The sequence below is a fragment of the Heptranchias perlo genome, chromosome 19, assembly GCF_035084215.1.
Source record: "Heptranchias perlo isolate sHepPer1 chromosome 19, sHepPer1.hap1, whole genome shotgun sequence".
NCBI lineage: Eukaryota > Metazoa > Chordata > Chondrichthyes > Hexanchiformes > Hexanchidae > Heptranchias > Heptranchias perlo.
The window spans coordinates 27,826,171-27,839,602 of NC_090343.1; the positions used below are offsets into that span (position 1 = coordinate 27,826,171).

The 13,432-nt window shown below is 41.2% G+C and overlaps 1 protein-coding gene across 1 annotated transcript; it reads right to left on the reverse strand.

Annotated features, from left to right (window-relative positions):
- Window positions 1-1,869: 1,869 nt before the first annotated feature.
- Window positions 1,870-9,817, reverse strand: LOC137335268 (CCN family member 2-like). The gene is made up of 5 exons (XM_068000550.1): window positions 9,585-9,817; window positions 8,819-9,035; window positions 7,067-7,315; window positions 3,736-3,950; window positions 1,870-3,039 (listed from the first exon to the last, which is right to left on the reverse strand). The coding sequence occupies exons 1-5, from the start codon at window positions 9,642-9,644 to the stop codon at window positions 2,788-2,790; spliced, it is 993 nt and encodes a 330-aa protein (XP_067856651.1). The 5' UTR covers window positions 9,645-9,817; the 3' UTR covers window positions 1,870-2,787.
- Window positions 9,818-13,432: the final 3,615 nt, after the last annotated feature.

Genomic DNA, 13,432 nt, shown 5'->3' on the forward strand with positions numbered 1-13,432 from the left:
AGCTTCAATTCTATTCCTTGTAAGGTGTAAGTATATTTAGCATTAGACCTGCCCATGTGTATAACACTACGCTTTTATAAGTTAAATACATTTACCACACACGAGCCCATTCCCTCAACACATCGAGATCTGCTTGCAGTAGTTTAACATTCTCTACAGTCCTAACACTCACACATAGCTTTGTATCATCTGCAAACTTGCGGATCATTCCAACATCTACATCCAGGTCATTAATGAAGATAGTAAAGAGCAAAGGTCCAAACACCAATCCCTATGGGACACCACTGGTAACCAGCCTCCAAGCAGATCCAAATCCATTGACAACAACTTTCTGGCTACAGGAATTCAGCCAATTCTTAATCCACCGCAGCAGATTATCACTAATTCAACAAGATTCTATCTTGTAGAGTAGCCTCGTGAGGTACCTTATCAAAGACTTTCTGAAAGTTCAGGTAGACAACTTCTACCTGGTTGCTCTCATCCACTAACTTAGTAGCTTCTGCAAAAAATTTGACCAAATTAGTAAGACAGGAACTTCTTTTTCAGAAGCTATGTTGAGTGTCCCAGATGGTTCCAACTCGATCCAAATGGTCATATAGGGCATCTCTTGTGATCTTACCCATTACTGAAGTCAAACTAATAGGCTCTGCCTTATTTGAAAAGTTCTCGAAGAAGTTAGAACTTGTCTTGATTCGATAAAAGAAGAAGCCCATTAATTCTGGAGGTCATGAAAGGCTAGCTTTGGACTGAACGTCAATCCAATAGGAGTTGCTGCTGCGTGCAGATGTCCTGTCCCTGCAATGAATGAGCCTCCTGCAACAGACTCAATCCACATAAGGTGCTCACAGGTTATGTAAGAATTAGTTAATTGCATAACCTCACAATATTGCACTGGGAGCAATAAGTCAATCTTCAGTCTCTTCATTTATCTTGCAAGTATAAAATCAACAGCTATCACTTCATCCCTTCAACAACTCTTTAGTTCTCTGTACAGCTACAGTTTAACCAAGACTTAAATATTGCTGCAATATCTGGGGAGGTTCTTCCTGTTCTCTCACTCTCCCAGACAAGATTTTAAAAAAGCTTCTCATTTGATAGGCAATACCTCTCACTTCTAGCTTCCTAACTCTTTTTCAATCACATTTTTTTCTTGTCCTTCTCTATTTTATCAATATTACTATGGCAAGTGCTCCTCTGAATTTTCCTAATTTCTTTAAAGCTCTAACTATGCTATTCTACATGTTTTCCCCCTTAATTCCCCAGTGTTGAGTTTATAACTCACTGCTCAGTCATCTACTCTAGCTCATTCTTCCACAGGACCTCATAACTGTGGAACTCCTTACCCACCTCAGTCTTTCTTTTCTCTTACAATCTTCTGGCTTTTAAAACTCAAAGTTGGCTTCATCCAACCATTAGTTCCTAATTTAACTTGCCTTTTTTTTTTACTATTTTCATCCTTGGTGCTGCACTGAACTGTAGGTCTTAGCCCTTCACCACAGCTTCTCAATTGAAAAGAAAACTGAGCAGAGTCCAAGCAACGTCTGTTGGGGAGAAAGATAAACATGTGGGAGAATCACCCTTGTTCCATTCTTGTACATTTCCTAACATCCTAGTTCAAAGCCCTGACCTTGGTAGCTTTGCAGCAAATCTCTTACAGGATTTTAGTAACCCTGTGAAACCGTGGAACGGGGAGAAAATCATGGCACTTTGCCCTCAAATTGAGAAATGTAAGAAATGAAAAGCCTCATTTAAAAATTGTATAAGAAAAGGAAATTTAGTACTAGTTATTCAGACTGTTAGGGTGTATATAAAATGGTGAAATGAAGAAAATAGGTACATAAATGACTACACATTTATTTTATTTACAAAGTTAAAAAGAAATCGTTCACTTACAATTTGTAATGTATGTCGTTACGAACAGTGACAAATAATAAAAAAACCTTTCCATTAATTACTATTTAAAAGTAATGGATGGAAATGTGTACAGATATATACAGAAATATTTACATAAAATACATTTCTCAAGCAAAAAGATTTAGAATATACATTCTCTCATACCTTTGATTGCTAATAGTCATGCAAGTGGTATTCACTTTTAACTAAAAATTTAACAAACTATTGTATTGCTCTTGCTTGAGTCAAGATAGTCAAATCATCAACTGTGTTCCAGCTGATGTTTCTTACTTATATTGTGATGCTTCCTAGTGCTTACATTCGCATTCTGCTATATGAAAGATATACGCAATGTTCCTGCAATCTCCTACATTGTGCAAACAGTGCAGCCCAGTGTCATCCAGCAGAGGGAGCTCACAACCCAACAAATGAATATTCGGTGGGGACTTGCCATTCTCAACTGGCCAAACTGGTTGTCAGTTAAATACCCACGGTTTTCATGAAGTTCTGCATGTGTTTCACATATTACAGCAGCAGTGAGCAGTGTAGCCTCAAGACCTAGTGATAAAAACGTTTAGTGATTTCTGCAAAGCAATTAATGGCTGATATGTAGTAAGTGAAAGTGTTAACCAACCTTTTTTTTGCTGTGATGATGATGATGATGATGATATGCTAATTAGGGCTGGAAACTCAATATTAAAGGGGTGTTCTGTAAATTAACCAGGTGTTCTGTGTATTAAATAGGGAGTAGTTCAAAGCCAAAAGTTTCCTTTTAAATTCTTTAGAAATGTGGGACATGTTTAAATCTTTAATTTAGCAACATTTTTTTATACTGTACAATCTTGTATGGAAATAAACTGCTCTTTGTGTTGCAGTATGTTAGAGAGTTCCAACTTATTTGTAAGCATGTGGGCAGTTATAGTGACAGGCACAGGTGATGATGAACATCATCTGCTGTTTCACAATCCTGCCCTGCTTGCATTTGAACTCCACGAGTTCAGTTCTAGTTCTGTGTGGAGTGCAGCAGCGACCGTCAGTGCATGAACCACAGTATGTGGGTCTGTAAGTCTTAACACTAATGCAATTGTTGTATTCAAATTGAATTGGTCGAGGTGCCCTCGTTGTTGGCTCACAAATCTTCCCTCTCTGAAAAAAAGGACACAAGTTGCATGATATAAACAGAACACAACAATTAACTGTGAAATGTAATTATCCGGCTCGAAAATACATCTCACTTGTGATTTGTTAATTAATTGTAGTGTCCAATAATTATGTAATTTCCTAGTTTCACAGCAGTAAAAATATCACTATCATTGACTTTAACGGAGGACTGATCAGAACTGCTATATATCCCACTATCATCTCACATGACAGCTATCAATGACATTGTCTGCATAATGCATTGTAACAGACAATGTAGAGCTTCACAAAAACAATCCAACCACTATATATCGATATATGGTGTCAATGGTCTGTATTTAGTCTCTGGTCTGTATTCATCACAGATAAGCCAATACTACCTTCATTTGGCACTCACACAAAGACACTTCCAGCAGGTTCTGATAACTCTGTCAACTACTGCATATGCTCTTGGCTGAACCCTTTGTTTATGTAGCAAACGCTCAGCTTTCCATTTGGGTGTAAGGGTGCTCATTCAATGCATATAATTAGTTTACATGGAGTACTATACCAATAATTCAAATGCTTTCAACTACCAATGTAGTGTGTAGTCCTTGGTTACATTATAAAATCTTATATTTGTTAAACTTATTACAATGTGCTTCATTAACAACTTTATTGCTGAATAAATTACTAGCTGGTAAAAGATTTACTATTGCTCACCATGCGAGTTTGTTTTGAACGGTCCTGTTGGCATGGCTTCACTATACAAAGTTGGCTTTGTGTCTCCAAAATACACTGGTGATTCTTGTTGGAAATCCGGGTGGACACCCCTAGCCCACAGCTCCTGGAACATGCACTCCACTCACTGCTTTGCTCTATGCAGTTGTGAGTCACACTGGAGGGATATCTTCCATACAATGCTTCCAATCTGAATGCTGCAGATAAAATAAGCAATAATTTTGGTTGTTGCAAAATCAGTCATAAAATGAACAAATAACAACTCATATTTCAGCTGTCAAATAGGCTAATACAATAAGAACACTGTACATGTAAATATAATACTTTTACCAACCATTATATTGTCATTGCAGGTTATAAATGGAAAATTCCGTTGGGATATATTTAGCACCAGCAAATAAATCACACACATGAAAAAAAGACAACTGTAGTGATGGTTTCTGTTTTGGGCTCTCTTTCAACACTATTTTATTCATGCTCACCACAATAAACGGCTCCCATGGTCAGGCCTACACCACATGAATGGATCGTATAGTTCAGGCTAAAGCTATAACCGTGTTTACGGAGGATTTTGACAGACGTGCCTTATTTGCAGGACATTGCAGGGTTGCCCAGGCGTTGGGAATACTGACAGGCAGCCCGCCCGAATTGGGAGGGGGGGGTTGGGGAAGAGAATTCCGCCTCAGACCTCCAGTATTTAAAGGGTGAATGCACCTTTTAAAAAAAGAGCTATACAGCCACCCTCAAAAAAGTGATGCCTGCTGACTGTAATCGATTTCACAGCAACTCTTATTTCACTGGCACTCAGAAGTGTCAGTTCTGTTGTTTCTCAGCTTTAGCTGTTTATTCTGTATCCCTCAGAAGTCCCAACTCTTTTGTTTCTCCATTTACATGTTGCAAGAATGTCAAGAGCAAGAGCTTCAAACTTCAGTGATGGTGGAGCAGGAGCAGACCAATGTCCTCTTTCCAAAGGATGGCACCAGAGCGCCATTGCAGTCATGAAGGGAGGTTGCTGAGGTGGTGAGTGCCCACAGCATTATCCGGAGGACATGGCTTGAGTGCAGGTAGAGGTTCATTGATCTGACGAGGACAGCAAGGGCGAGATGCAGATCTTCCTGTCTCCATTTATATGAGTCATACCTTTCCATAGCCCTTTCGACCCCCACCCTCCATACACACTTCACCCTTCTCTTCCTGCACTCTGGATGCCTCTTCTCCAACACAGCAGGTCACAGCCACAGCTATCCTTCTCATAACAAATAGACAGACACTCATCTGCTGCTCATGCCCTCAGTCACAAAGAGCAGTCCGAGTTCACCTGCTCACTGCAGACACAAGCTTCTACAAGCTTGCTGCTTCTCCCTCTCCGCATGCTCGCCAGATGAAAAAGGCTCTCACGGCTGAATAGCAGGTAACAAAAACAAAAACAAAAACTTTCTTCAACTCTTTGCAGAAGAACAAAAGGGAGAGGAGCAGAACTGAAGCGGGGTGGGGGGGGGGGGGGTTTGCCTACACCCGTGCACCCGCTAAGTCAGATGGAGGAGGAAGCCATGCAGACTTTGAGCCAGGGAGCTGCCAGAAGCATTGAAGACAAAGCAGGCACAAGCGCACAAAATGGTATCTTATTTCCTCTCACAAATCTGAATGGAGACTGTGTGGCACCTTGGTATTGTCTAGCACTGATAGTCAACAAAGCAGTTGAGGACTGTCACCTTCACAGTGACCCTTGTTCCTTCTCTAGGTTCTCCTCATGCTTCACAACAGGAAGCTCAAGATTTGGAGGAGGCGAACCCTCCCGAAGAAGCATCATCACTCGCTTAATCTTCTCCAGACACCAGCTCAGAGATTGGCACCCCAGTTGAGATAGAGAGTGAAGTAGAGGCAGATCCACTGGGTGATTCACACAGCATTAATGAGCAGGAGTCAGTGGAAAAGGAAGCCGAGGACCTGGTTTTCCGGAGGGCAAGACCAGGTCCCAGCTCTACTACAGAGGATCGAGATACAGGCCTCAGAGGCCCAGCTTACTGAAGACGACTTCTTGACATGCACCAAGAATTGTTGGGGGTATTGGACAGCCTGTCTATTAGATGCCACAGCATGTCTTGAGAGTATGCAGCAGTTCTATTCCAGCATGTGCGACATTCTGGTCAGTGGCATGATCAGTCTGCAGTCTACCAGAGACCACGTGGTCACCTCTCGGAATTCTGCAGTTAGAACCTCTGCACAGGAGTCTATGGCACCAGCTCTGGCAGCTTTGATCGAAGCTCAAGATAGGTGCCATACAGGCTCTGGACTCCTCGGTATCCACCGGTTTCAAAATGCTTGTGGAACACATAGATATGGACTTCCAAAGTGTCACTGATTTTGTACAGTTTCACTTTTACCTATTCAATCATAATCAGAGCATCTCCAGCAATGGCTTCTCTTTCTGCACTTGCACCATTACCTCAAATCCCCGAAGGATCTGTCCTTGATCCCCTCATCTTCCACATCTACATTCTGCCTCTTGGCGACATTATCTGCAGACATATCTATCTCCGTAACCTCCTCCAGCTCTACAACCCTTCCCCCAGTACTCTCCATTCCTCTAACTCCGTTCTTATGTGCATCATCCCCCTCCCTTTGCCGCATCATTGGTGACCTTGCCTCGAGAAGTTTAGGCCCCGCATTCTGGAATTTTCTCCTTACACCCCTCTGCCTCTCCACCTCCCTCTCCTCCTTTAAACCCACCTCTTTGGCCAAACTTTCCCTCCTAGTATCTCCTTCTTCGGCTTGATATCCATTTTTGTTTGATCATGCCTCTATGAAGCGACTTGGAATGTTTTTCTATATCAAAGGTGCTATATAAATGCAAGTTGTTGTTGTAACATGTGTGCTATATAAAAGGATCAACAATGAAATATTTAACAACCAAGGAAGCGGTGTTATTTCCACTGCAAGTATGGATGGCATTTTGCCTTTTGAGCTATATTGTTTCAGGTTAGAGAGATTAATACCAATCCTAATTCAGTCAAAATGTTTTCATCCTTCCCCATTCCTGCTCCACACATTAGAGATGGATGAAGTATTGGCTCTCATTCCAGATTATCAGTTTGATTATTTTGTGCTATAAAAACATTTAGGTGACATACTGAACTGGCAAAGTATCGCGAGTACTGAGCAGTATGGAATATATCAGGCATGCCAATACTGATCATTTGGGCTGCCAACCAAATCAATCACTATAACCATATTCCACTGTTCCGATAACAAATAAGAGTTGCACTAAGTGTAAAGCAATAATATTGTTTACAACATAACTTTGAATAAGTACCTGCCAAAGCATTGCCAAAGATGCCACTGTCTTGCTTCTCACATATCCATTGAGGACAGCATTCTCCTGGGATCTCAACACGTTTTGGATAAGGGCAGTCTGGACTGGGCAGGCGGATATCTTCACTGCAGCGTGGAATGCAACCAATTCCTCCGTCCGAACACCAACAGTGATATTTACAGCTGGGCTGGAATACATCACCATCCTTATAGATCATCCCATTGAGTTCACATGTTCCAGCTTCAAGTGCTAGACACAATTTAAAAATGTTCATAATTCATATCTCATTTACACAGAACTTCAATGTAATATCATTCAATATGTTAAAAAATTAGGTAGCTCATGTTATTTCACTAATGTATATTATAATAGAATACATATTATATATCTTTCTAGTTTCACAAGATTTTATATTATAATAATATAATTGATGAATAATATATTCTAATAAATAGTTGAGTAAAATCTAAAACTCTAACTTGTTATACATCTGTCAATTTCACCATAGTGACTAGTAGGTGCTAGAAATAATTTAAAAATTACTGTCAACACAAAGAAAGCACAACTAGATTTGAAATGGCTTAGCCTCAAACATCAACAACTGGCTGCACTGTTTGACCAAGAAAGCTTCACTATGCAATGGGCTCTTTAAGATAATTAAATAATGGAGTGAATATTGTATATATCTGTCCTGTATTTCAGCATAGATCCTGAACATTTGAAAATGATGCTACTGTTACTTAAAATTTGGGGTGAAATCCTTATTTTTCATTTGCTTATCTGCAAACCTGTGAACAGAAGAATTCACTCACTATCCAACTTTTTGCATAATCATAACATTTTTGTCTTACATCGAAAGAAGAACTTGCATTTCTATTGCACTTTTCACGATCGCTGGACATTGCAAAGTACTTCATAGCCAATTAAGTATTTTTTTAAAGTGTAGTCACTGTTGTCATGTATGAAGAGTTCAGTGAACAAATGGCTGCATGCTGATTAAGACATGGCAACATCCAAGCTAATAATGTTCTAATGATACAATGGACCTTGTTAAAAGTACAAAATATGTATTAATGCACACCAAAGCAAACAAAATTATGGCTAGAGAGATGTCTGACATGAGTGGAAATCCATCACCATGTTTAAGAGTCTCCAAACTAAGCTACTAAGAAATCCACACTGGTAGAGGTTCTGTTTACCTGATATGGAGTGCACACTCTCCCTGTAGATATACACCCCACTTAAGTTCAGAGAACTTAAATGCAGGTTGGCAAGACTAAGGTTTAAGGATTCCCAAGTATATGTGGTGTACTGGTGGAGTTCAATCAGCTAAAACTGAGCAGCCTGCAAGCATAAAGCACAGGTAACTTTCCCGCTGCTTATCCAGTCACGAGCATGTTATGCCTCACAGTCTTGTAGGTTTACCTGGAGCCAAGTAGGAAGAATCTCTGCTTCCAGTGACAGGCCCACTCAGCCAGGTCCTATTAATGAGGCTGGCTGGTCAATTATCTACAGTGCCCTGGACCACGCCCAACATCCCATGAAGTAATGTAGCATGCAAATTTATAGCAATTAAATGCAACTAGCTTGACACTGAGTTCATGTAAGAATCAGTTTGATGCAGTCGTCGAATGACCATTCTTGAAGCATATGAGGCAACGGGCCGAAAGGCCTTCTGCCAAACCTTGCGCATTCTGTATTATCCTATTTATGCACAATGAAGGATTACCTTCTATTGGTAAGTAAACTTACTGGTACATATCCCTCTGGTCCCAGAGTAGGTGCTGCTGTGATCACAGAATAGATCCTGATGGGGATCGCACACGTCCAAACTGGTGCAATATTCTCCCAACTGCTTAGCACAAACCCGGCAGCAACCACAAGCATCTACCACCAGAGGAGCCCCCGGAGCGCAGCGGGGCAGAATCCGGGGACAGCGACAAGGGTAAAGGCAGAGCTGAGCACCAACCTGCGGGAGAAGACGGCAGTCCATCATAATATCGATATCGAAGAACAGCGTAGCATGGACACTAAAAGGCGGAGCTGTGGATGGACAGTTGGGATATATCTGGTACGGCTGAGGTGGGTAACAACTAATATTTTATTCGAACATCAAATGAGAGAATAATAGAATGGGGAGAGAGCAAAACGCTTTTGTTAGTTTCAGATCTACATTCCCCGAAATTGTGTGGTTCATTTGTGTATTCTGAATTGCAATGTAAACCACGGAAACATGCTAAACGCAATTTACATTAAAACCAATCCAGCAAATGAGGCCGACACATCAATTATCCTCTATTGAATTAAAAGTCACTATCAAATCGAGTAAAAATGTATTACACTGGACCCCGTCCCAGCCCGAAAAATACAAACTATTGACATCTGCCATCTAAAATAAGCATACCTACTGCATTTACTTTACCGATAATAGCTTAAATAAACTATTCTGTTCCCTAATACAACACCTGCTTAAGTGTATACAAATGTGCAAAATAGGAACAAAAATGTGTTTTCTCACCTTGTACGCAATGCAAAGGATATAAAACGTTAACACGCTATCAGCCCAGAGATTCCTCATGGTGTTTCTGTGCTTTCTGTTCGAAACAGTGATGTGGAGATTTCTGCAAAGCTGCTTGTTTTAAACTTTTGCAGACTCTTGTGAGTCGGGAAGTTACGGTATTTATAGGGAGTAGTGACGTTAATCACAGACTGGACGGCAAACAGAGACAACTCTGGAATACCACCAACTTTGTCCTAATGCCGGATGCCATCTGACATTTTGACATTCGCCAACATGAAGTCCAATTAGTTATTGAATAACAGTTACAGAACCAAATAGAAAGTTGCGTTGTTTGCCCAACTCCTCCTCCTGTCCTGGGTGTTAGATAATACAGCATTCTGACAGGTTACGTCACTTACAAATTGTATTTGACTGCAAATCGATTGATACGCGTTGTGTAGAATGAATTACTTGTGTTGAGTATGTACCCAGGACCTCAGTTAACTTTTTTGTTTGACCAATAGGAGTGACACTCGGTTGCCCCTGTGTCATCAACAGAAAAACAATTCTGCAAATGCCCACTTACTTTCAGGAGGCACAATTAAATAGAATAATTTAGACATAAGTCTAGTTTGAACAAAACCAAAGGAAACTCATAATCTAAATCATAATATTACTGTCCGTGTCTAGTAGATGCTTTATACCCTGCAGTGTCGACCGGTCGCAGAAGGCCCCAAGCGTACCGATGGACACCTCATGCACCCTCTCCAGGGCCACCTGGGCACGAACAAGACCACAGAAGAGAAGCAGGCATCCAGAGCAACCCTCCCCATAGGTTATGCTCATCCTGGACCTGTGAATTGAAAGAGCCAACCGGAGCGTGCAGGGAGTCAATCTGCGGCCAGAGAAACCCACCACCAGTCCGGGTGCCGATCCGACAAAAGCCCTCGGAGAAGAAGCAGAGGTGACCCTTTGGGTGGTACTTCCGAGGATGGTGAGGGTCAGCTTGATTTCTGACTCTGAGTTGGCAAAATCTCCCTTTTATTGCTTTACAATCTCCATAAACGACTTCCAGGTTCTCTTGGAAAGGTCTCCACTTTTGTGTTTGACAAATCTATTAGAGTTTTTTGAGGATGTAACTAGCAGGGTAGATAAAAGGGAACCAGTGGATGTAGTATATTTGGATTTTCAAAAGGCATTCAATAAGGTGCCACACAAGAGGCTGTTACACAAGATAAGGGCTCATAGGATTGGGCGTAATATATTAGCATGGATAGAGGTTTGGTTAACGGACAGAAAGCAGAGAGTAGGAATAAACAAGTCATTTTCTGGTTGGCAGGCTGTAACTAGTGGGGTGCCAAAAGGATCAATGCTTGGCTCCCAGCTGTTTACAATCCATATTAATGACTTAGATGAAGGGACCAAGTGTAATGTATCCAAGTTTGCTGACGATACAAAGCTAGATGGGAAAGTAAGCTGTGAGGAGGACGCAAAGTTTCTGCAAAGGGATATCGTCAGGTTAAGTGAGTGGGCAAGAAGGTAGCAGATGGAGTATAATGTGGAGAAATGTGAGGTTAGTAGGAAGAATAAAAAAAGGAATATTTTTTAAATGGTGAGAAACTATTAAATGTTGGTGTTCAGAAGGATTTGAGTGTCCTTGTACAAGAAACACAGAAAGTTAACATGCAGGTATAGCAAGCAATAAGGAAGGCGAATGGTATGTTAGCCTTTATTGCAAGGGGGTTGGAGTTTAAGAGTAAGAAAGTCTTGTTGCAATTGTACCGGGCTTTGGTGAGACCACACCTGGAGTACTGTGTGCAATTTTGGTCTCCTTACCTAAGGAAGGATATACTTGCCTTAGAGGCAGTGCAACGAAGGTTCACTAGATTGATTCCTGGGATGAGAGGGTTGTCCTGTGAGGAAAGATTGAGTAGAATGGGCTTATACTGTCTGGAGTTTAGAAGAATGAGAGGTGATCTCATTGAAACAGGGTGTTTCCCCTGGCTGGAGAGTCTAGAACTAGGGGACATAATCTCAGGATAAGGGGTCGGACATTTAGGACTGAGATGAGGAGAAATTTCTTCACTGAGAGGGTCGTGAATATTTGGAATTCTCTACCCCAGAAGGCTGTGGATGCTCAGTCGTTGAGTATATTCAAAGCTGAGATCGATAGATTTTTGGACTCTAAGGGAATCAAGGGATATGAGGATCAGGCGGGAAAGTGGAGTTGAGGTCAAAGATCAGCCATGATCTTATTGCATGGCGGAGCAAGATCTTATGTTCTTAGAATGGAAGAGGCATAGATTTCATCGCAATGACATTGCACAGCATGAGCGTTGCATTCAACAAGTATACACAAATGTTTGGAAAGAGAAAGAAAAGTTTGCCACATTTTGCGTGAAGATGGTGCCCCTTTTAATTGTATTGTGGCAAATTAAATTTAACATTTTTACTCACGTCTAAATTTGTATCAGTACCTAAATTTGTAGATTGTAAATAGAACCATTGCCTTGGTGGGACACAGCATAAGATCAACCTATTTCCATCCGTTTGTTCTTGTTTCCTAATTCCACCTGAATTTCAGTGCTGTTTCTATTGTTCTGAACTCAAATCTGAATCCTTTCATTAGCAAAATGATTTATTCCCAATTTTCCTCTAAAATAAAATGCCATCTATCACTGAGATGAAAGAAAGAACTTGAATTTAAACTTCAAAAGTTCTTCATAATCAATGCATTATTTTTGAAGTACAGTTCATGCAGGCAAATGCAGAAGTCAGTTTGCACGTAGCAAGGTTCTACAAACAGCAAATGAGATGAATCACTGACTAATCTGTTTTTGGTGGTTTTGGTTGAGAGTGGAATGTTGAGCAGAACACCAGGAGAACTCCCTGCTGTTCTTAAAATAGCCCCATAGAATCTTTTACATGCACCTAAACTGGCAGGTGGGCCTCAGTTCAAAACCTCATCTGACAGACAGTTTCTCAGGATTAACAGCTTTCTTTCTCTCAGTATGATACTGAAATATCAGCCTAAATTACATACTCACATCCCGGAGTGAGACCTAAACCCACAATCATCAGACTCAAAGGCAAGGATGTTACCACAGAGCCAAGTTGAATAGTCTATGGCAGGGATTGTGCTATACACTGGAGGTACAGTTTGCCAGTATCTCCATGTTACAAATGATATCCTATGTGACTGTGACCATGGTGCACTATCCCTCCTTATCCTTCTTGACCTGTCTGGGGCCTCTTGACACGGTTGACTATACCATCCTCCTCCAATGCCTTTCCTTTTGTCCAGCTGAGTGGGTCTGCCCCTCGCCTGGTTCCACTCTTATCTAGCCAGTCATAGCTAGAGAATCTCTTGCTATGGCATCTCTTCCAGCTCCCGCATCATTGTCTTGAATCCCCCAAGGATCTATCCTTGGCCCCCTCCTATTTCACATGTACATGCTGCCCCTCGCCGACTTCATCCAAAAACACGTCAGGTTCCACATGTACACTGACGACACTTGGCTTTACCTCACCACCCCCTCCCTTGACCCCTCCACTGCTTCTGTGTTGTCACGCTGCTAGCAAGGGAAAGAAATCGCTGGTGGGAGTAGTATATAGGCCCCCTAACAGTAGCTACACTGTAGGGCAAAATATTAATCAGGAAATAAGGGGGGCTTGTAAAAAAGGTAATGCAATAATCATGGGCGATTTTAGCTTTCACATAGATTGGACAAATCAAATTGGCAAAAAAGCCCTGATGAGGAGTTCATAGAGTGTATTAGGGACTGTTTCTTAGACCAATACGTCAGGGAACAGGCCATTTTGGATCTGGTAATGGGTAACGAAACAGGATTAATTAATGATCTCAA

What these genes read in the sequence shown, in the direction of transcription:
- LOC137335268 (XM_068000550.1), bottom strand. Translation starts at nt 9,644, where the DNA reads ATGAGGAATCTCTGGGCTGATAGCGTGTTAACGTTTTATATCCTTTGC. An exon ending in GACCAGAGGGATATGTACCA is followed by an intron (nt 7,316 to 8,818) that starts GTAAGTTTACTT and finishes AATTGTGTCTAG; the next exon opens with CACTTGAAGCTGGAACATGT. An exon ending in GTTCAAAACAAACTCGCATG is followed by an intron (nt 3,040 to 3,735) that starts GTGAGCAATAGT and finishes CCTTTTTTTCAG; the next exon opens with AGAGGGAAGATTTGTGAGCC.